General features: G+C 51.4%; 1 protein-coding gene across 1 annotated transcript in view; it reads right to left on the reverse strand.

Annotated features, from left to right (window-relative positions):
- The window catches only part of GRIK4 (glutamate ionotropic receptor kainate type subunit 4), a 309408-nt gene that overhangs the window by 109341 nt on the left and 176095 nt on the right, over nt 1-23972 (reverse strand). Inside the window, exons 7-8 of the mRNA XM_057748949.1 lie at nt 9400-9561; nt 601-753 (exon numbers count right to left, since the gene is read on the reverse strand). Of these exons, the coding sequence (XP_057604932.1) occupies nt 601-753; nt 9400-9561 (315 nt within the window). The remainder of the gene's footprint in view (nt 1-600; nt 754-9399; nt 9562-23972) is intronic.

A 23972-nucleotide genomic window follows, 5' to 3' on the forward strand; every position in this document is an offset into this window, starting at 1 on the left:
CAGGCCCTTGGCTGTGAATAGCATTTATCCTCCTTGGGGAGCTGCTCGCCCACCTCTAGGCTGCAAGAAGTCAGGATGACCTGACTCTGAATGTAAAATCCCAGCCGCTCCGCACGAGGCTTCTCTGACGGGAGATGGCTTTTTCGTGGGCTAGAACCCACATGCATCCCACCATAGGCGGCTTGGCTGGGAGAACCCTGGGGGACTCCAGCATCAGGCCGGAAGTGCTGAGCTGCAACTCCCTGAAGAGCCACGGTCTATGGCTGAAGAGAATCCTCCACCCATCCCCACCTGTGCAGAGCTTTGCAGGGACCACCTCTGAGCCAAGGGGTCAAGTTCCAAGCCTGGAATCCAGAGACCCCCTCAACAATCTAAGGCTCCAAGGCCACTGCCTTGTAAACAAACTTGCCACGGATTCTCAGTGGTTTTGGGGGATTAGGGAACTGTGACCGGTGATCCCCTGAACGGGGTCACCGCAGACCACTGTTCTACGCAGGGCTGTGATGTCGTGGGGAGGCCTGGAGGTGAAGGGCCTGGAACAGTGTCCCCCCTCCGCCCCCGCAGGCTGGGTGCGGCCCACAGGGCCCCGCTGCCCCTCACCAGGCGCAGGTAGTTCATGAGGCTGGTGCCGTGCTGCCAGATCTGGGCGGAGCCGCAGGACAGGGGCTTCACGCCGATCTCCTGGCTGCGGTTCAGCTCCTGCACCGCGGTCACCACAGCGGAGACGGCATCAAACAGCAGGGCAGAGGACAGCTGGGAGCGGGCAGAGAGAGGACGGGACAGGGGTGCACAGGAAGGAAAAGGAAAGGAGGAGGAAAGGAGAAAAGGAGGAAGAAAGAAAAGCAGGAGGAGGAAGAAGTGAGGGCGCGTCTCGGACGCCATCGGCCCACCTCCGGTCTCTGGGCTCCACTCCCCCTGAGGAGCCCAGGTGCTACCCCAAGGCAACAAGGGTGCCCAAGGCTCCTCTGAAAGTGGACCATCAAGCCACCTCCTTGGGCCCCAAATGACTTCAAGGGTGTCCTTTTCTATCTTTGCTCCAGGGAGGTAGCAACTTCCATTGCTCTGAGAAATGCCGAGAAGGGGGCAGGGTGTCTATCTCAGCAGGTGGAAGGAACCCAGCCACTACCCTCAGATTTGCCCATTCTGCAAGGCTCAGTTGAAGGTCACTTCCTCCTGGAAGACCCCCGTGATATTGTTTCTTCCCAGATGTACCTCCTGTTACAGTCTACTTTGTACTATTCAGTATGACGAGCATGTATGAAGTACATGGGGAGTTCAAAGCCCATCAATAAGCAAGACCCTGTTCCTGTGACAGATTAGAGTGGGGGGGGGGTGGGGGGGAGACAGGACACAAAGGTAACATGAAACTGAGTGAGATGGGCCACGAGGTCTGTTGGGGGGTCCAAAGAGAAGGTACCTTATCTGGTTGGGTGACCAAGAAAAGGTTTCTTGGAGGATTCAGCACTGAAGGATAGAGATTGGATCCGGGGGAGGGGAGCAGCTGGGGAAGGGAGGAAGGCATTCCAGAGGAAGAACTTCCGGGGCAAAGACTAAGAGGTGGGGAGTGTGGAGCACACATCGGGGGAGGGGGCAGAAAGCAATAAACCAGAAAAGGGCCTTAAAGGCAGGGGAGGGGCTCGTGCAGCTGTCTGTCCATATTTTCACCGCCCTGCTAAGCTGCCAGCGCTTAGGGCAAGAACACAGGGCCTCAATCTCTATCTCCCGCATCACGTCTAGAGCCAGGACCCAGTCTGCAGGAGGCCCCCAAGACATATTTCTTGAATTGAATTTTGAGTGAAATCTGCCCACAAGGCTCAGCCTGAACATACATCCAGTTAACTGGATGTTTGCAGGCTCTGGGGAAGGGAAGACTGGGGAGTTGGGGAGGAGATGGTAGGAGCAGAAGAACAGAAGAAGACACTTGTCTTTGGGGAACGTGCCATCTGAGGAGGGGGCCACACTGCTGGGTTAATGACAAGAGAACCTACCGAGTGTGAATGACTACAGGCTCCACGCTGTACAGGGTCCCCGAGGGGAGGGCCAGGAAGGCAGGCAGATGCAGACTCCTCCTCCTCGTGGGAGAAGTGATGTCAGGCTCTGGAACACAACCCATGGCCCCAGCGCAAAGCAAGTTCCTCACTGAACTGTGACATTCCACCACAGGCAATCGGCTCTGTCCCTTCAAAGCCTAAACTGTCGAGAACACTCTCCAGGAGGCATCTTACAACCTTCCTCCTAGCTGGCTGGGCCCTGGGACACGGGTCCCTCCAAGGCTGGTGGCCGAGAGACCAGCTTGTGACCTCTTGGATTTTTTTCAAGCCCTCCAGACAGAGTATGAGCAGCCTGAGTCAGGGAGGAGAAAAAGTTTGAAACTTGGAACCCTGAACCCCAAGTCTAAATGCCAGGCTTCCCTTACATGCTGAGTGACGTGGGCAGCTGCGGATGAGCTAACCTCAGGGGAGGAAGTTTCCTGGACCCAAGAGGTAGGGTCCCTGCCTCTTGGGTCAGTAAAAGTGCCCTGTAAACTGCAGTGTCGGGGTCACCACACCCGAGGGCGGGGAGATGCACCCCATGTGCCTGTGGGGCATCAGCAGGGGCTCAGGAAGCCTGAACTGGCTGAACGAGGACCCTGGGGAGTAGCAAGAACAGGGAGCGAGAAGGCAGAAAACGGGCTGGGAAGAGGGATGGATTTCCCCACAGTTTTGCTCCATGTTGTGCAAGGAGGGCTGTTACGGGAAGTGAGTGGGCTGACTTTGGATAATCTTCCTAGAAGGCAATTAGAGGGGAAAACAACCAAATTAAGTTCTCTGCCCCAATTCCAGTTCACTTGCATGCAAAACTCCCTGGCCAGTGTGTTCTTCCTCCCTCCCTCTCACCCTCGCTCTCCCTCTCCTGCTCCTTCTTTCCTTCCTTCCACCTGCTTCCGTCCTTTCTTCCCACACCTATTCAGCCCCTACGATCCTGTGGGTACCGCAGACTGCAGCACTTCCTGTTCTCCACCAAGACAAATGGCGTGAGCCATTGTGTCCGCTCTGCCTTCACTAGGTCTCCTGCCCTCCCAGCTCCAACACCCCTCCTTTCTGTCGCCCTGTCCTGAAGCCACCTGTGACATGGAGATTGAGCAGGTAAGGGCACCTAAATTGCACGATCAGGGTCAGTGGAAACTTCTGTGGTCCCGCTGAGCCGCGCCGACAGCCGTGCTCCTCCTCCAAGCCCATCCATCACCTTCTGCGCCCTCTTCGCCATCCCACTGCCCTTCCCCTGGCAGCTGAGCTCCTCCTTCACTTGATTAGAGGCCCACCTGTGTGGTGCTGGACGCTTCTCTGCAAGCCTACAGCTGTCCTTGTCCTTTGCACACAATTCATTTCCCCCGAGCACAAGTGGCGCCTTTATTAATGGACCTCTCACATTTCCTTTCCAAAGGACATATGGAAATTATGAATGCCACAGACTCTCCCTTTCCAGCTCGGACACACATCTAACTGAGGGAGAGTTAGCTACCCCTACTGATACTGGCTTCTCCATCCTTCCACTTGGCTATTTAAACGTTGCCATAAACTAATTTCTGTCTCCCTTGCCTCCCAGTTTATCTCTCCATTCTGAGATTCTCAAAATCACTCGTGTCAGAACTGGAAGGGATCCTAGAAATCAACGAGCCCGACTCTCTCATTTCACAAATGAAGACAGGACTTCGGCCAGGACAGGACTAGACTGGAAGCCCAGCACCCCTTCCTCCAGGCTGCTTTTTGCCCCTCTCTGCAGCACTCCCTCCCCCTCCTTTCCCGACAAGGTTCCTCTGGAGAAGCCAGGGGTGTTCTGGTTCTATCAGAATTATCCGTGCCTCGCCTCCCGGGACAGCATGGGGCAATCTTTCTGGATGCAGTTACCTTCTCAACAGCCAGCGGGAGCCTGAGACTCTTGGGCCAGAGCTGGGGGTGGGGAAGGGTGCTGGGCAGGCTTCTCTGCTGCCCTGGTTTTGGTCATCACCCAGTTTGTCTCGTGGTCTGACTGGTTGTTTGTCCTCAAGTGAGCCTTTCAGTTAAGAGTCACTTGCAGCCTCTGCTGGAACAGGACGATAAGGGCAGGACAGAGGGGGTATTGGAAGGGCACCACCAGCTGCCTCCCCAGCACCCATTCTCCTCTTCCTCCTCCCTAAAACAACCTCTGTTTCCTTCAGGTGTCCTCCCCTCCCCCAAGCAGCCATGTGCTTCAGGGGTAGCTGATCCAGCACCTGACCCAGCCCCAGCTCCAAGGTGAGCCTGAGTGGTCCAAGAGGCATCCCATACCCCGTGCCAGTACGTGATTCGGGACTGGGCGGGTGGTCCAACACGAACAATGAAACACAAACTGAGGCCTGGAGTGAGGGGCTCCAATAATGAGGGGCTTCTCAGATGAGCTTCCTGTCTCTAGGAGAGGCAGTCCTTCCCCCTCCTCTGGACATGACACCTGCACCTGCCGCAGCCATCCTGGCTCCATCCGCAGGATGAAGTTGACACCAAGGGCGACAGAGCAGAGAAGCAAGGAATCTGGGTTTCCAACATCACTCCAGGATCTGCCTACCTCTGGACTTGCTGTGACATGAGGTAACACATTTCCTTTTTTTTAAGAGACAGTTTAATTCCGGATTTCCGTTACTGGACGCTCAGAGCATCCTAACTGGTACCAAGGCCCTGGGGACCCCCTTTGTCTCAGGGGCACTGTTGTCCCAGGCCCCCAGAGAACCCTGGCCTCTTCTCCTCTCTAAGGCCCCTTCTTCTCCTCACGAGGCTGCGCGCTGGTCCCCGGAGACTTGCAGACACAGCTCACCACGCCACTTCTCACATCCTCCCACCAGGCCCCCAGCTCTTCCTGCCACATGGTGGCTGCTATTCCCACTCTGTCTGGGACACCGTTTTCTTGGCGGATGCTCCCTTATTAGCAAATGATCCAGATGCTGGGAGATCAGCGTGTGTCTGTTTGCAGAGTTCTTTGGCATCTTGAACTCGGGGCCTTCAAGATTCTTCGAGTGCTTCTAGCAATCACAGCACCAGCAAGGGATGCTGGGAGTGGGGAGGAGGAAGCGAATGGAAGGAACATCATCAAGGTCCCCATCTTCTCTCCATCTGTATCTTGTCTTTAGACAGGTGACACGGGTGACATGTCCCCTGTGTGCTTTGGGCTTCACAGGTCCTTTCTGCAGTTCAGCTTGGGCTGATTCGAGCTCCTGAAACCTCCTAAAGCCCCGAACATCTTCTCTTCCCAGCTCAGTCTCCTAAGAGTCCTCCGTAGATCACCAGACGGCTCCTCTCTCACAGGCTCCCTGGCAATCAGCCCAGGCCTCTCACGGGGATCCTCCAGCTGCTCCTCTGAAACCTTGTCTCCCATCCACACTCCTCCAGCTTATTCCTCCCCGCCCCGCCCCCATCGCCAATTTCTCCTCTGATGCTGTGAGAGCCTGTAATCTAATCTCTGCCTCATCAACTTTTCCATCTCACTGCAAGTCTCCATCCCGAAGCATCTTTTTGCTCTCTGAATTGCTCTCTCTTTCTACTGTTATTTACTAATTTAGCTCTGGAAAGCATTTGGGACTGCAGTTGGGGAAAAGTTCTGGTACCCAAATAGCGCTCCATCCATATCTCCACTGCTGGGCCAGCAGTGCCCACCATCCCCGCTCCTTCCCATTGTCCATCCTGTTTCCCTTTCATGAGCCCTCACAGTCTTTCTGGGGTTTCTGTTCTCCATCTGCGTGTGCGTGCCTTTGGGTCTTGTCTCTTCTAAATATTAAATCCTCCAAATGACTCAATCCTCATTTAAAATCCTCTCCTCTTTCTTGGCTCCAAAACGTTGCTTGGCAAACACCCTCGATTCTCTTGTTTTTATATTTTCATTTGTTTTTCATTGTTATCTTCTTTTGAGCTGTTTGTAAATTGTTTAGAGGAATGAAAGGCTCTGTATAAATTAAGATGAATCAATCTAACTCAGGGAATAGTGGCTGAGTTCCTCCCCCACCCACAGAAATAAAAACAAGAATATCTTCTAAACACACACCTGTAACCTTCATCTTCCCCGACACCCCCCAGATCGCTGGATTCCCAGAGTCCTCTTGGATGTCTGTCTGTCTCTGAACTTCTGTCGCTTAAACTCTGCCCACAACATAATAACAGGACAGGAGCCACTAAAATTTCATGGAATAATTCTTACAATCTAGATTTTATTCAGTGAAATAAACAATTACCAACAGCTGTTTTAGCCTAAATTCTAATTACTTAATCTAGCCATCTGTAATTTTAATGATTCTCTATGATTTTTGTTCTTTGCTGCGTGATAAATGGGAGTGGCACGTGAAATTAGCGGGGACGTGTCTCCATTTACAACACTGTCTTCTGCTGGCATCGCCTCCGGCAAGAAGCACGTCTGTGGCTCACTGGTGGCCACCTGGCAGGCACGGGCTGCGATGGTGGGTGCAGCACTGAGCTTTTTTCTTTGGTGGTCAGCCCTCAGTTCAGCCACTCCCTCTCTGTGCTCTTGGAACTGGGCCCCTTCCCCAGCAGGCTCACCATCCTGGGCTGACTGGGAAGATGAGGAAGAGAAAGAGACATACTCCGATTGGGAGGAAAAGAAATGAGAGAAGAAAATGCAAAGAAAATGCGGAGTGTGGGAGAGAAAGGAACAGAAAGAGAAAGGAAGGAAGGAAGTTATGGTGACAGAGGAAAGTGGAAAGGGAAGAGTGAGGGGAGGAGATGGGAAGGAAAAGGAATGGAACTGAAGGAAGCGGGGGGCGGGGGGGGGGAGGAGAGTGGTCCCTCCTGCAGCCTCTTTAGAAAGCTGGATGGGGAGACAAACTGTGCTTTCCTGGATCTGATTCTTTCTTGCCTTCCAGCTCCCCAGCAGATGAAAGAGCTGGGCTGTTTGTGCTGGGAATTTCCATCCCCAAAGAGACAGGAAGAGGCACTGTTTTTCAAAAGGTAGATGCTGAAGCGAGAAGCCTCGAGAAAAGATTTGTTGCTGTTGGAAGCTGTGAGATTCACACATTCTTCAAGGTGAGAACTCTCTCTATCACCTTCCCTTCCTCCTCAGAGGCCCCAGACACTGTGGCTGGAAGGTTCTATAAAGTATACAGGCTTCGCTGTAGCACCGTCCTCTGGAGGCCCCCAGCAGGCCCCTGGCTCTCCTGTGCCTCAGTTTCCTCATTTGTCAAAAAAGGGGGCACAACAGCTCTTGTCTGTTATTAGGGCACCAGGAGGAGGAAGAAGAGGTCAGCGTGGGGTAATTTCAAGCATCAGTGGTCCAGCATTCTGTCTGTTTCTTCACTCCCTGACATTGAATTTGTGAGTGTGGCTTTCCTTGGCCAACAAAATGAGGTGGAAGTCACAGTGTAGCCATACTGGGAGCCTAGGACTAGAGGTTTTGTGCATTTCCACTTGCTTTGCTGCCCTCCTGCCACCACCATGAGAATATGCCAGGTTAGCCTGCTGGGCCAGGAGAAGGATGAGAGGCATGTGGAACAGAGCCTCCCCAGCCTAAACCAGCCAACCCCCACGCCTCAAGTGAGCTCAGCCAGATACCTGGGATGCTGGGAGGGAAAGCTGCCCAGCTGAGCAAGCTTAGATTAGCTGATCCCTAGCTGATCCTCAGATGCACAAGCTCCATAAACGTTCACTGTCATAAGCTGGTGAGATTTGGGGGCTGATTGTTACATGGCATTTCTGTTGTAAAAGCTACCTGATATATTTACTAATGCTTCTCCCAGTGTCTGGCAGATGGAATGTTAAATAAATTTATTCAGTGAACAACTGTGAATTGAAGATGGAATCATATCCCATTTTATTTTCCCAACAATCCTCTAATATGGTCAAGCATAATTGCCCAAAATTACAGAAAAAGAATCTAAGGCCCAGAAGCGTTACATAGCTACCTAAGATCACACAGCAAGAAGATAGCAAAGCCAGTATTTGAATACAGGTCCTGTGCCTCCAAGCAAATGTGAGCACGGCCAAAGCCAACCGCACAGCCCTGCTGATGGCACTGCCTGGCCTTGGAGTCAGGTCCTTACGAGCCAGGTACCAAGGGCCTCCCATCTGCCTGTTCATGGTCAGTGTGAGCAGGAATGGAAGGGCTGAAACCCTCAGAGGGACATCAGCAACGTGGCACCTTTCATTTCACCAGGCCAGACGCCACACGTGGAATGGTTCGGGTTGGAGAGGAGGTGGCAAGTTTTGTTTCCTCTCCTGACACTGGGCCGTGAGCCTTTGAAGGGTGTCAGCACCTTATTACAATACTGGAGTCATAACTGCAAGACCCACAGACAAGACCAGGAGCGCAGGGCTATACTCCTGCCAGGAGGGATGAGCCTGGTCCTACCTGTGACCCTGAGCTTGAGGACATCCTCGCTGTCCCTTAAGCCATTGGGAGTGAGGACGCCCCTCCTTCAGATGTTTCTACCCCACCAAATCCTTCCTATGGAAGCGTCCCTCTTTCAGCTCTAAAACACCCTGTTGGGATGTGCTCTGTAACCTTAAAAGCCTTGCAACTCAAAATTCTCACGCCTCCTTCTCCCATCGGTTCCCTGATCAAAGCTCCCTGGACTTTGCATGAGCTCTGACCCTTTGGAAAGTTTTGTGAGCATCACGTGAGCTGCCTCATGGGGCTTTGGGAGGCTTAAATGTAACCTGGCTAGGACAGATCTAGAAAGCCATGCAACCCTACTTCCTGAGAACCTGCCTTTTAGCACATGGACATGAGCAGGCATTCCTGACCTGCCCCACAGAGTAAGGACATCAGACCCAGTGGAGAACAGCCAGGGAAATGTCTGCCTCCATCACACACACACAGGGAGGGAAGTACAGGGAGGGAAGTGCAGGGAGGAAAACACGGGTGAAGGCGCAAAGGAAGCTTCTCCGGAAAAGTTCTACGGGGGGCAGTGGTCCAGGGCAATGAAAGAGCACCAGACCAGGAGTATCCGAATTTAGTGTCACCTACAAAAGGCTTGGTATTTGCCCTTGAACCAGACCCCTGCATCCTCCTCCCTCACCCCCATTCCCAGCCTGGGCTTCCGTCTATCTGAGAAATGAGGAAGCAGATCAGCTAAAGCCCTTTCCAACAGTAAGATCCTTGGATCCTAAACTCAGGCGGGTCTCAGCAGCAGCATTATCAGGAGTCTGGCCAAAGACATCACTAAATGTCAGCAGGGGCCTCCACACGCCCTCTCCCTGCTGACTCCTCCGGGCTGGCAGCGTATCACTCGCTATCTCCCCAGACGTGTCCCGCGTAACCACCTCTCAGCACTTCTACAACCTCTTTTTGAGCTGGGCCTGGAGAAGGCTGGAGTCCAGGGGATGTTGTATCTGGAGGGGGCTGGCCCACAGAAGGGGTGTGCGTGGCGGCAAAGGGTCACCAGGGAGGGGCCCGGTGGGCACTTACCGCGGGCCCCGTGAAGGGCACATGGTCACAGTTCTCCTGCCAGGACTGGTTGAGGCTCTGGGCAAACTCTTGGAAGAAAGCATGGGACTGGTTGAAAATGGAAAATCCCAGGATGTTGACGCGATCGTCCACGAGGCTGTCCATCCTCTGGAGCGAGAACTCCTGAAAGACACAGCAGGCAGAGCAGAGCAGAGTTAGGAAGGGAAGAGTGTGGACTCTGCAGGAGCACAGCTGGGCACCATGGCCAGACACCCTGCTAGGTGGCAGGGTCCAGAGATAACGGAGAGTTCTTCTTCAAATAGCTCCCAATATTGGGGTGCAGGGAGGGAGGAGAAGGGAAATAAACAGAATGATCTCTAGGAAAGCCATGTGTACAATGCACTGGGTGGAGAGAGAAAGAAAAACACGAAAGGCTGGTGGAGGCAGGATTGGGTCTACAGAAGGTGGGATCCATGAGCTGAGTCTTGAAGGACGTCAAAGCATTTCTGGGTGGAAGATGTGGATGGACAAAGGCTATTCCAGATAGAAGTCACCACAGGTACAAAGGTATGGAGGTGAGACCGTGCGTGGGCACCTGAAACATCACTCTTCAAAGTGTGTCCACAGAATACCTGCCATCAGACTCACCTGGGTATCTTTAAAAAAAGTGGTGATCCCTGCACCTCACCTAACACCAACTGAATCCGGATCTCAGGAGCTGAGGCCTAGAAGTCTGCATTTTCAGCAGGGCCCAAGGTCATATGCACACCAAGGTTTGGGAGTCACTGGGTCAGCACTAGGAGGCATGGGGGTGAGGAGACCACGAGAGATGAAGCTGGAGATGTCGGCAAGGGGCCAGAGCACAGGGGCTTGGACTCTGGGCTGGGGAGCTTGCATTTTATCCTGTAGTGATTGGACCTGAGGGCACTGCCAGCAGAGGCGTGACAAGATCAAGTTTGCTTTCTAAGAATCTCAACCTGAAGGTCTGCAGGTAGGGCTGTGCCTTCATTTTTATTCATTTAATGACTATTTAAGTGCTTATTATGTGCCAGACACAGGCACAGAGGATGTCTGGTTGCAGAAGATATGAACAAGAAACACATTTCCTGGCATCCAGAAACGTTCAGGTTAGGTGAAGAGACAGATTGTAAGTAGGCAAATAAATATATATATACTGTCAGATATCTATTGGGACTTAGGTGGGGGCTGCTGCTTGAGATGAGGCAATCAGATAAACCCCATGTGGGGCAGTGACATTTAGAAGCTCAAGGGAATTCTCCCAGGAGGCGTGGCCCTCACCCAATCACCTGGCTGGGGCCATGTGTTCACTCAGCTAAAACCTGCAGGTGTGAGTCTCGCTGAGGCCAGTGAGTGTCACAGGGAGAAGAACTTCCTCCTTCTGGCAGGGCTGAGCTCAGAGCCCTGGACCCCCAAGATCCCCCTGGGTGCTATACAGGGAACCCAGGCAAGAAGGTGTGGGCTATTCAACTCGCCAGTCCCCGCTCCTGGAACAGTGCCTTCAGATGCGGGTCAGGCCATCCTTGTGCGCTGCGTTCTCCTTCACCGCACATTCATTCCACGTGCCCGACACACAGCTCTGCACCCGGGGGGCACATGGTCGTTAGACCCCAAGACTAAGCCATCAGCCACTCAGCCTGGCAGGACCGATGGCAGGTGCCTCGGTCTGGCTTTGTGGCTGAGCAGAAACCTGGCTTTCCTTCAGGCGGCCTCCTTGTCTTAAGACTCAGCTCCTGCAGGCCCCTGGCACGTCCCCGGCCTCCTCCCTCACACCCACAGCCACGGCCAAGCCCTCGGGCCACAGGCCTGAGCTCCACCCAGAGTCCAGCCTCATCAGCTGCAGGTTGCAGACTGAAGTTACAAAGATTCCTTTGGAGCCACCAACCTCTGACAGCGTGCAGTGGGATGAGGATGAAGCGTATCTTGGATCCTGCCACATTCCCGCCAGGGGAACACGGACACGCCAAAGAATGTATTGACTCATGAGCTGATATCCCCTGTCTCTCTAACGGGGCAGCTGCCCACGTGCTGTGGGCTGTCAGCAGACACGAGAGGGCGGATGGCTAATGAGAAGAGACGCGTCTGGCAGGGGCGAGGGGGTGGCAGCGTGCAGAGCCAGGCTGCTGTCAGGCCACAAAGGGGCCTTCCCGGCCGTGGCTGGTGTGGGGGGGAGACGTCCCCTCTCCCAGCTTCCGTGTCAATGTGGGCAGCTCATCACCCCCAGCCCCATCCTCACATGCACAGCCTGGTGGAAGGAGGCCCACTTCAAGGACATCCTGACACCTGATGTCTACAGACTCACAGTGGCAGTAGGGGGATACCAGGTAAGAGCGTTGGTGTTCAAATCCAGGTCCCACACTATACTGAAATCATAACCTTCAGGAAGTATGACCTTTAGGATCTGGGCTTCAGATCCTCATTTAGTAAAGTGGGAACAGTGACAGCAACCTCAGAGTTTGTCCAAGGGACAAGTAAGACACACACACAAGGCATGTCATATCTGGCACATAAGAAGTGTTCAACATGTGACAGTTACCGAAATGCTACCATGAGATTGCGGGCAGCTTCTGGCTTCCTACTTCTTTAAGTTCTACTTGTCTTGGAAACCTGAGTTAGGAAGGTGTTTCCTTGAAATGCATGTCCCAGGCAGAGTAGGAGTGAATCAATTAATTACGGACACTTAGAGACAGCCCATCCAGAAGTCAGCCAGCCTGTCTTCCTGCCTTTTAATTCCTACCTTCTCATTCCCCAATTATATACTATTTTCAAAGGCCCCCTTAAGATAAAAAGATCCAGAAGCTTCCTTGATAATCCTTTCCATTTATAATGACTCATGGGAAAGCCTATAAAAGGACAAGAAAGGGGTGGCATGTTCTCTTATTGTAATTTCCCAGGACACTCCAATCTTCTATTCTCTAAGCATCCTCACAGTTAGGAAATGTTTCTTTCTGTCTAAACTGACACTCTCCTGCTGCTGTTGAAGCCTGGTATCTAAGCAAATATGGGAAACGGCTGACCACCTCCAGTTTGTACGCAAAGAAAATCTTCTAAGCTCTAGCATTTCTCAAAGTGTGTCCCTCAGGACACTAGCTTTTCCGGGAGGTTTTAGCAGAAGTTTCATGAAAACAAGGTCCCATGTTCAAATAAGGTGAGCAAACACTGTGTGTTCTAGCCACTTTTCCAAGATTCACAATGCACACTAGCACGTTAAAGGGTTAAAGAAGTCCTACAGCAAAGCAGCTTAATTTTGTTTACCCCAAAACTTTCCAAACATATTAACCACAGAACACTCTTCCCCCCAAACCTGTGAATGACTCGCAGGAGTGTTCTACAGAATGTCGGGTGAGACACGCTACTCTGACCACTTTCAGGGAAACATGTACCATAACCCTCAAATCAAGTGGTGGAGACATTTGGCTGAGAGGGATATTACATAAAATTCACCGGTTCCAGGATGGGAGGGGAGTAAAGGCCCTCTGGCTCCTGCTGCCCACCTTGAGCTCTAGCTCAGGTGCCCTGTGCTCCCCCAGCCACGCTGCCCAGCGGGCCATGACCTTCACTGAAATGCCAAAGTGTTAGGAGCCCTGGGGTGGATCAGGTTCTCACGGGTACCTTAAGTCTCTTCTTATAAATGTCCCAGGAAGGAAAACCCCAAGGTCCCCACTCCTGATGGGAGTGGATTCCACCATCATCACAAGACCAGGGAAACCAGGGTGAAGAACAGAGCCAACGGCAGCCAGGTAAGGCCGAGTGGGGGCACAGAGACCAAGATCGAGTCTTCAATTACTCCAAGAGCACATGGCTTTGTGACAGTGCTTGAGGTGCTGATATAGTTTCATGCCTGTGTCCTCTTGCTCCCAAGGCCTGTGTTCTCCTGAGAGCAAGGATGTGTCTGCCCCATTTTTGAACCCCACGCCGCACCCAGCATAGTGCCTGATACCTAGAAGCTGTTTGGTGAATGTTGGTTGAGGCTGTTGATGGAAGATATTTCAATGCCCTGGGGTCCTCACTACGTCCGACTCTGCTCTTAGTCTCACCCCTACAGAAGGTGTAAGAACATCAACAGGATTGGTACCATCCCTTGACTGCCCTCTGGAAGTTGCATTGTTGTATTTTGAAAAGCAAATTCCTGACAGCTTGTTTTCCTATCACTGGGCTCTCTCATTTCAAAAGTTTTAAATGTGTACACTCTCGTGTATGTGTGAGCATATGTGAGCGCGCGCGCGCGCGCGCGCGTGTGTGTGTGTGTGTGTGTGTGTGTGTGTGTGTGTCCCCTTCTGTATCCAATGATTTTCAGGGGATTGAATAACTGCAATTGAAGGTCATGGCATGGCCACAAGTGAACACAGGGGAGTGTTTTCTGGAATGAAGGGTGTTTAAAACAAGCCTGGAAGGAAGGCCTCACACTGAAAGGCTTCAGAGCCACGTGGGTGCTGCGGCTCAGCTGAGCAGCCCTCGCTTTCTCCAGCAGCTCTGACATTTCCAATGTCATGATTTGCCCGCAGGCATCCACTCACCAGCCAGTCACAGAGACCACCCATGGCCCTATAGCCTGCTCATCCACCAGGCCAGGAGCAAGAGCAGGCTGTAAGAGGGGGGTAAGAGGGGCGTGGGGTGTGCAAGGTCAGCTGACTAGAGCTAAAAGCACAAGAGCTTTTCAGGATCCGGACGCAGCTCCTGTCCTTGGCTTTAAGGAGAAAAGCAGGAAACCAAAACACAGGTCCAGACCATGCCCTGGGGTCAAGTCCATCTCCTAACTCTTTGCTGCCTAGGCCCGGGTCCAGGTGAAATGGGGAAGTAGGGGAAGGGCATTTTATTCTCTCCGCCCAGCAGCCCCTCCTCCCTTATTTCTTCTCCCCGTTTCTAAGCCACCAAGGGCATGACTATTGCTGGGGCCACCGAAGCCAGACGCTTCAAAGGCAGCCTCAATCCCCTCTTCTTTTAACTCTACTTCTAGTCAGTTCTTTCAAATCTGTCTCTTCCTTCCCAATCCCACCAGGTCAGGTCTTCGTCATTTCTCCTTTATAATCACCCCTTAAGCGAACTGCCCCCTCCGATCTTGGGAAATGCGGCCACTACGTGGCACGACCCCCCAGCAAGATATAGTAGAAAGAAGTTTCAAAAGAAAGTCCTGGGTTCGAATCTTGTTTCACCACATACTGGTTGAGTGATCTTGGGCAGGCCAGTAATCTCTCTGAATTTCGGTCTGCTCACCTAAAATGCAGATAGGAAATCCACCTTTCAGGGCTAATCCACAGATGGCCTGTTCAGTCCATCCTCCACTCTATCCCTTCTCCTTCCTTCTCCTGGTCCCCACGCTCCAGCTGGGTCCTGACAAAGGGAACTATGTGGCCTGGGGGCTTCTCCTCCATTCTTCTCTCCCCCCTCACTCTGCAAGAAGATATCCTTAGCTACTTGTCAAATGAGAAAAGTTTTGCTAAGAAAGTCACCATAAGGTGTTAATCGCTTGGTGTGACTATTTGTGTCGAGACAGAAGGCTTGAGTTGAAGTTTCAGATCTTCCAACCATACATAATTCTAACAAAGCAATAATTATAATAATAATAACTGAGACAATTTATTGACCACCAACTGTGTGCCTGGCAGAACTCAGCACATCACACGCATGGTCTCAATCCATCCTTCCAGCAGCCCTATGGCATGGGAGTTATTAGCGCCAACTTATAGCTGAAGGAGCAGGGACCCAGAGGGGCGAAGCGGCTTTCCCAAGGCCCAGCTGTAAACAGACCCAGACCCAGTGCTCTATGTGCTTGTACCACTGACTCACCACCATGAGCGGGGCACCAAGGGTCAGAGGACACTGCGAGTTCATGCTGATTGTGCTGTAGAAGAGCTTGCAAAATTGAGTTAAAATTCATCGCAGAATACACAACTCGACTTTTAGAGCTGTGACTTCTGGTCTAAGATTTGCAGCTACAAAATGAACACTGGTTGTCTAAGAGAGTAAAGGGATTACCCAACATCAACTAAATCTCTACTGGGGAAGGATTTTAATTACAAAGGGGCCTGGGGATTGGTGTGGGCTCCAGACTGAGGAACTAAACACTGATCTTGAGAACACGGGAGAGCTGAGGTTCTCCCCACACGGCATCTGTTCAGCAGGAAGAACCCTAGGAAGGAATACGAGCCAATACCAGGGAGCAGGTGGGGAGGAATCAGAAATAACTGCAGGGTAGTTGAAGACATGAATGGCTAAGATGCGTAGAGAAGTAGGCAGTTAAAGGCAGCTTCATGGACTAGGCTGACTTTGGCTGAGAGTGGTTCAGGAGCCTTGGTCATCCCTAGTCACCATCCTCTGAGCCACAGACGTTTTTCTGCTGGCCTGTGAGCTGTCTTGCTCGTTGCAGACAATGAAACTTAGCGAAACCAAAAACTGGTTCTTTGGTTTCATTGAACGGTTAGGAGAATAATTGTGTTGGAGAGAGTGGGTATAGATCTGGAGTCACAACATGTTAAGTCATACACTGTCTATTGGTATCGCATCCTAGATTTTGTTCACTGAAATCCCAAATTCCAAAGCCGATCTTGCATTTGAATTTTGTAATCTCTTTATTTTAGTCTCTTCTCTTTAGACAGGACTCTTCGTTGCAAAATAGGGGAAATAACACTTCACAGTGTTGGCTGTGAGTCGTAAAAGAGATAATACATAGGAAAGCACTGTACAGATTGTAAATATGGTATGAACTCCTTGAATTATTAGTATTATTAGTATAACAATAAAGTAGCTCAAAGAAAGCATTCTGCGTGCACTTTCAGGCATCATGAACAGGCAATGAGGAAGACAGGGTGGGGAGGGAGACTTCTGTCTTACCTACAGGGTGTGCCACAAAGGAATGTCTCTCTGCTCCTGCATAAAATCCTCCCCCAGGGACCTCAACAGGTCCCTTACTGCCAGGGCCACAAGCAACATATAAAAATGCCATCCTGGTGATGCCTCTACAATCGCTGCAATCTCTTTGGATTCTGCTACCCAGACCCAGTTGGGCTCTGAATATCTTTCTTTGCAGACCCTCCACTCCAGAACTGATTCGTATTCTTACAGTGGTGTTTCAAGCAGTCTCTTGCTTCTCTGCTGCTTTCACCCGAGACTCAGCTTTGATTTCCTCTGCTCCATGCTCAACCCTGGCCCCTAACTTCCTGGGAGAGGAGGCTAGTAGCCTCCTATCACCTGAATCACAAGTTATTTATTAAACATCAATTTATCATTTTGGATAATAACATGAACTACTTTCACTGGCATGGCTCTACAAAGCTTGTAAAGCACCTCCGTATCTCTTCTGGTCCTCACCGACACACTTGGTATGGACAGAACGGGTTTTAGGCATATTCCCACTTGATGGAAGAAGAAACTGAAGTGCCTAGGAGTTAGGTGTCTTGCCCAAAAGATAGACGTGGGATTAAGATCCAAGTACTTGGCATCCAAGATCAGAGCTTATAATTCCATTCCTCCCTACTGTGTACTCAGCTGGATGCTAGGTCACCAGGACACAGCATAAACTCAAATGCGCGACCCTTCACTGAGGTTGTTAATGACTGACAACTTTGAACGTTCTCACCCCAGGAGCACTGAGAACACCGAAAGATTCTAATTTCTTAAGCCATTATTACGAAGCTGGAACGATGGAAGATATCCTTAAGACTACATCACTCCTAAACTTGAACTTCTTATCGTTCCACCCCAATCTAATCCCCTCCCATGGTTGCCTAGCTGTGAATGTGACCATTATTCACCTGTCATTCAGGCTAGGATTTGGAACTCATCTTCTGCTTCTCCCATTCTCATGTTCCCCATCTCATCCACGCAGGCGTGCACTCAGTCATAGTCGCTGGAAACACTTTCCCTCCTTAACATCTCTTGAATCTGTGCCTTGCTCTCCATCCCCATCATCTCTGCCTCCACTCCGATCTTCAGCAGCTCATTCTTGGACTATGAACGGATTGGTTTCCTCTCCTCCAGTCTTGCCTTTCTCCAGGTTCCCCCTCCATGCTATTTCTGCAGGGCTCTTTCTCATCAACTATCCATTTGGTCATGAATCCCTCTCCACCCCTGATGCTCCTTACTGCACACAGGACAAAAGCAAACTCTTTAGCTGGACATATATGTCTTTTCACGCTATGATTCCTCTCTACCCCTCTGCTCATTCTTCACCTTGACCTCCTCTATCATCCAAGAACTGGCCACTGCCCTCACAGGTATACCTATCATCACTTAGAGCTTTTTATCCCATGAGTTTGTTCAAAGATACTTCCCAAGGACTGGGTGCTGTTGGAGGCAAGTGTGTCTACCTTGGCGCAGAGCATATATACAGAAGTCAAGGCTGTTGACTGAATGAATTTAGGAGGGGAGCATCTGTCAGGCTGTTCCTCATCTTACCACATGGGCAGCCTGGGCGTCTCAACTTTCAAGGCTCTTCCTTATGGCTATAGCCCTTCATTTTCCTTTGGGACCCAAGATATGGCAGAGGCCAGCTCCCAGACCCTTGTCTTATAAGTGGCCTCTCAGCCTTTCTCAGAAAAGCCCCAAATCTACCTGGAGTCCAGAATCTCCTGGGTACCCTCACATCCTCTCCCTCTCTCCAGGGACCTATCTGTCTATTTACCTGCATCAAAGCCTGTGCTCTCTGCAGACTAGGTGATTGCTTTTTGTGTAATAGGTCTTTGAAGAAAGTAGCAGCTGGAAGGTTAATTCCTACCTGTCAGTGAATTCCATTTAATGGGAGATTTGGTCCTAAACCTCCCGGCTCCCAGCTCTCCTGGATTTCTCTCCCTGAGTGTCTCCTATTCATTTATCCCCACCATCTGAGCATGCACAGCTCTTCCTCCCAGAAATCCTGTCCCTTCTCTGCTCTTCTTCTCCAAACATCAGTTCACAAACAGGGCTTCAAAAGCAGACTGTAGTCTTGTTCAACACTCTGTACCTTACTCTGCGCCTGTGCTTAGCAAGAGCTTACACATTCATTAAATGAATTCATGTTCACCTGCAAATGCCCATCAGGGTGGGGCCAGCTTTACAAAGACTTCAGTCATTTGCTTCCAGGAAGAAGGAAGACAAAGGCCAGGCTGGGGCTGGTGCGGGGGGACCCTCGCACCTCCTCCCCAGCAGCTCTGTCTTCATTTTGTCTTTAAAAGACTGTTCTGTGCCACTGGGACTAAATAAGTAGTTACTAACCGTGAAGCCAAAACCTCAGTGGATCAAACTGACATGAGCAATGGTGGAGGCTTTGTGCTTTCTCCTTGGGCTGGGGGCACCATTGCTTTTCCACAGGCCTGCTTCCTCAATCGGGCATAGATTCCTCACCTCTGCGGCCCCTGCACGCAGGATCCACTGATCAGGCCTTCTGTCTACACATCTGGCGCTAAACCTCTCTCTTTCCAGGTCCCAACTCGTTAGCCTCAGGCATGTAGAGATCCAAGGCCCCCCCTCCCCCATCTCAGCAGGGGTGCTAGGAGTTGCTGCAGAAGATCAGTGATGCCGGCAGCAGCCTCGGCCTCCTCCACCATCTCTGCAGCAGGACCGGTGAGGGGCTCCCCCAGGGGCCGGGCGTCTCACTGTCTACGACACGCTTGAGATCACTCAGGAAGTATGTGACTAAGGCAAGACCAGGACCCAAGCCACTGGGCTCTCAGACAGGTTCCCACAGCAGGAGGGAAATGTACGTTAACAGGAGGTTTTTCAGATCTTGGCCATTTTTGCCTCATTCTAAAAAAAAAAAAAAAATCCACAAACATCTCCTTTGGCACACACATCACTTTAGGCACTAGGAACATACCGATAAGCAAGCCTACCCCTGTCAAGGTACTTAGCCTTAGTGGCAAGTGGAGGCAAGTCCGGAACAGTGGTGGGCACGAGGGCTAGGGGCTGGCAGAGCGGTGGCCCTTCTCTCAGGAGGTCTGTCGAGTTCCCCAAGCTGGGAGCTGATTGCAAGCTGAGGCCTGAAATGTGAGCAGGAGTCAGCAGATGAGGACGTGCAGGGACAGCTTCTAAGACAGAGAAGTGACAGGATGCTGGGAGCCCTGGAGGAGCGAGGGAGTGGCTCGTTGTGGGGCGCGGCAAGCCACCCCGCCTGGCTGGGGTGCAGGGGCTCTAGGGAAAGGGGCGGTAGGGAAAGGCGCAGGTAGAGCCCAGAGGTCCGTTCAAAAGAGGCTGCTTTGGACTTTATTCTGGGGGTGATGGGGAGCTATTGCAGAATTTTAAGCAAAAGAGAGGTATCATCAAGAGTGGTTTTAGAAAGATCGTAATGCTCGGCCAACATGAAAATCCAGCTCTGAAACGCACAGGAGAGGCGTCCACCATGTGGGTGATGGCTGGAGGCTTCAGCTGGTTGGGCAGGTGTCATGTTTACCACTGGGCTGTGAACAAGAACTGTCAGCACCACAAACACAGGGCCGGGGGGAGCCTCAGATGGTGATTAATTGAGCGGTTGATGTCTTTGACACTGAGGGAGGCCTGATGCTGGGGAGAGAGGAGCTGGATTGCTTAATAATAACAGCACTCGCTCCTCCTAATGGTGCTTGTAATACAATCGCACTCATAATGTAATAATAATAATGTGATTTGCCATAATGTCTTTTCTTCTCAGTCTCTTCATGCTTCCCAAGCATTCATTACATCCCAAACACTCTTCTCAGCAGAGCCCAAATTCCTCAGGGCCGGGATCCCCTGAGGTAGTTGCAGCATCCCAAAGCATCTCAGTTTCCCCTTTGCTCTGGCTCTGTCTTCCCTCAGGAGCTTGTTTACCGAGCACCAACGGGAGGTGAGAGGTGTGTCCTGCCCAGAGCCCCTCAATGGGCCAGCAGAGGGAACCTGGGTCTACATCTATACTATCAGGGGATGTACCATTTCCAGCCCCAAGAGGCTCCAGTGCCTTCTTCCTGGTTCCCTGGCTACATCTCTCCTTGTCTATCCTTTCACCAGGTGATAGGAGTGAGGGAGGGGGCAAATGAAATAAACTAATTTGCATGATTAGTGCATGCAGTAGGCAGGATTCTAAGATGACTCCCCCCAAGATAACACCCCCTCCCACCACTCCGCTCCCCCCGCACACATATACACACAATCCCTAGGAATGTGACTGTGATGAATTTGACTTCGGTAATTAGGTTATGCTATTTGGCACAGTTGACTTGAAAAGAGGGAGATTACATCCAGACACACTAGCCCTTTAAACATGTTTTCTCTAGCTGCCTGCAGATAAGGAAGTCGGAGAGATTCAAAGTACGAGGGGCCTGGACTGGAGGCAGATTCCCTGTTAAGGAGATAGAGACATCGCAGAGGGGGTTGTGGCCAAGAAGGGCATGAGATGGAGGTGATGGAAGGGTTATGGGCAAGGACCAGAGAGCGACTTCTGGATGCTGAGATTGGTCCCTGGCCAAGAGCTCGGAAGGAAACAGGTGCCAGTCCAGCGATCCAACCACAAGGATGTGAATTCTGCCAACAACAGGAATGAGCCCAGAAGAGGTCCCTGAATTCCGGATGAGAACCTGGCCAGCTGACACCTTAATTTCAGCCTGAGCAGAGAGCCCCGCCATGCAGTGAGGACTCCTGACCTACAGAGCTGTGAGTCGGGTCATTGGTGTGGTTTAAGCTGCAGCACAAAAAAGCAGTAAAGCTCAGTTTGTTAAGGACAAGATGTGGGTGGGGAGGTCAAGGGCAAATTCTCAGCTGGACCACCTGCTGATTGCATGACCTCAGACAAAGCTCTCTAACGTCTCTGGAACTCACTTCCTTGCTTGGTAGAGCTGGAGCCCCTACCTTTGCAGTGATATTTTGAGGATTTAAGATCTTGAACGTAAAGTACTAAGCATGGAATCTGGCCTATCGCTGGCACTCAGTGGGCGATGATTATTACGATACCAGCTTGTGGAAATGGGCAGATTGTTACAATCGGGCTCCTCATTGTGGATTATTGGGAACTGCTGGGTCACTGGACAGAGGAGAGGCTGGGGCGTCTCTCGTTGAATTAATGGGACTATCTGTGACAGAGGTCAAGGCAGGTCTCCCCTCTCCCGAAACTCCATTAGGCAGAAGGACCGAGCAGCCAGTGGGGGACGTTTCCATTATGTTTCTAGAAATACTGAGCCAACGTAGTTCCCAGAGCCTAGTTCTTATTTCAATTTGATTTATTTCACAGGCACAGTCTGGTGCACCCTGTCAGAAATACACACAGGCATAGATGTAGGAGTGTGTGTGTGTGTGTGTGTGTGTGTGTCGCGTCCAATGCAAGGAATGAGCTTAGATTCTATTAAATGCATGATACGCAAATATCTCCAACCTGGTTCTGGAAGCCCCGTGGGACCTATGTTCACTGTCATGCTGTTTGTCAAACATGAGCAAAGGGGCTGACGGATAATTGGTTCCTCCGACGCCAGGCAGGGTTTCTTCGCCTCCACCCGGGTTTCCACACCCCCTGTCGAACACTCCTTTGGCTTCTATTGGTTTTCCTGGCAATCCCCGTTCTGCTCTCACACCCCCTGCCCCATGTCATTAGGAATCAAGTGTATTTGGAAATCCCTGCCTCATCCTTACTTACCAGGACTCACTGTGAGGCCCAGGTGCCGGGTTCCTGTTCCCCTATCTGAGCCCCGGCTGGGATTCTCTCTTCAGGCCAGTGGTGCCCACCATCTTGAAGGAGAGAAAGGCTGACTGCTATCCAAGGGAGCCTAGCGTGACTCAGGCATTTATGACCAGCTACCACCACAAGAAAGGTGTCAACTCAGGTTCACTTGTGACTCCCACCTTCCTTCCTCACCTGCCCTCCGCAGGCCAGGGAAGATGGCTTCCTCTGTGGAGTGATGCGAAGCCTCTGAAGGTTTCTCCACACCCCAAAATACCTTCCTCACCAAATCCAGGATTCCCCGTAAGATCCACTTCCTTGGTAAAGGCTTTGGTTAGAAAGCAAATGTCTAAGGCATTGAACTGTGTGTTTAGAATACCTCCCTGCCCCCCCACCTTCTCCACCTGGCTATTGGGTGGAGATTCTTTAAGGCTCACTGGGCAAGGACTCCTCCAGGAAGTCTCTATGCACTTACCAGGCTCGCAGATAATATTCTGTGGATATTTTCATCATTTTAATGCACTGATTTACAATCATCTGTTCGGGTTTGTCTGCCTCTCTAGACTGACCCCCTCAGAGAATGGACTTTTTCATTGTTGCCCCTGACACACAGCATAGTAAGTGCTCAATTAACATTGACCAGTAAACACGTGGACTACAGATCAGGAGACCTCTCCCCGCCACTCCTGACTCACTGTGAGAGCTACAGGTCCCTGTCCTGCTCCAGTTACTTTCCCTCAACTGTAAAATGACAAGGCTCAGCTAGATGCGTTCAAAGATCCCCCCAAATTCAATGCTGTCATCAGCCATTCACGTATCAGCACGAATGGATTTTGAGGTTGGGGAAGCCCGTTGTCCATCAGGGCTCCGAGGACGTGGCCTGGACCTGGGACACAGGACAGCTCCTCCTGGGCAAGAGGGAGTGAGAGGACCAGACACTCACGAGCCAGGGGTGCTGCCCACCAGGTGGGGGTCGGGGGACTAGGACAGCAGAGGGCACTGGAAGGACAAGCAAACCAGACAAGGACACTAGAAGCCATGAAGAGGAAAGCCACCTGCTTCATGTGCCACGAGAATCCATCCAGTCATTTATTATAGATTTATCCAATCCATGAAGTCAACAGAATTTGAGTTGAAAGGTCTTTGGTGATCCTTTAGTTTATCCCCAGGGGAGAAAGGACTTGTCCAAAGTCATACAGGGTCCGTTAGAGGGACAGCCAAGACTAGCGCTTGGACCTGCCAATGCCAACTCAAGTGCTGAAAAGTCCAGCAACTTTGCAGGGTGGACGGAATGTCATCTGACAGGAACCCTCCTCTGACGGCTCTGCCCCCGCCCCCATCGCACACCCTCACTCCAGCCACAGCAGGCGCCACCATGCTCTTTCTTTCTTAGGCTACGATACTTTTCTCTAGCCACACGTCACCGTCCCATTCTCCTTTCTAACCTTCCCTCAGTAAACGATTCAAAGCAAGCCGTGTCTGTAACCTTCTCTCCAAGCCCCCCTACAAAACACCAAATGCTCCCTCCTCTGGGCTTCCACACCTTGTCTTTGTACAGCTCTTCAAGCCATACCCCACTGTTGCCTGCATTCCCAGCGCACAGTAGACATGTAATAAATGTTTGCTGAATAAGTGGAGCTGAAGTGACTTTAGCATTTTCCACAGGTAAGTCGCTTAATCATGACTAGCTAATCATTTTATAATCCCGTAACTTGGGCTGAGGGACTTCCAGCTGTCAGCCAGTTTCCCCAAATGCAAATACAGAGAATAATTCTCAGTTGATGCTTTCTGAATCTTTTTCCAATTCTCCCTGCCATTTTCCCCGAATACACCCCCTTCTACCAATAGCCTAGTTCAGAGAACAGACACAGGAGGGTTAGTAGCCAGAGAGCACAATTCTGGAGTAATACTTCTCCTTAAGATGCTGTTGTACCCGTGTACACCCAGGAGACATTTGTCACCCCCAGATCTGCCACCTCTCTGGGTTTGCATTTGGTGGGGG

Source organism: Hippopotamus amphibius, chromosome 9, assembly GCF_030028045.1.
Source record: "Hippopotamus amphibius kiboko isolate mHipAmp2 chromosome 9, mHipAmp2.hap2, whole genome shotgun sequence".
Classification (NCBI taxonomy): Eukaryota; Metazoa; Chordata; class Mammalia; order Artiodactyla; family Hippopotamidae; genus Hippopotamus; species Hippopotamus amphibius.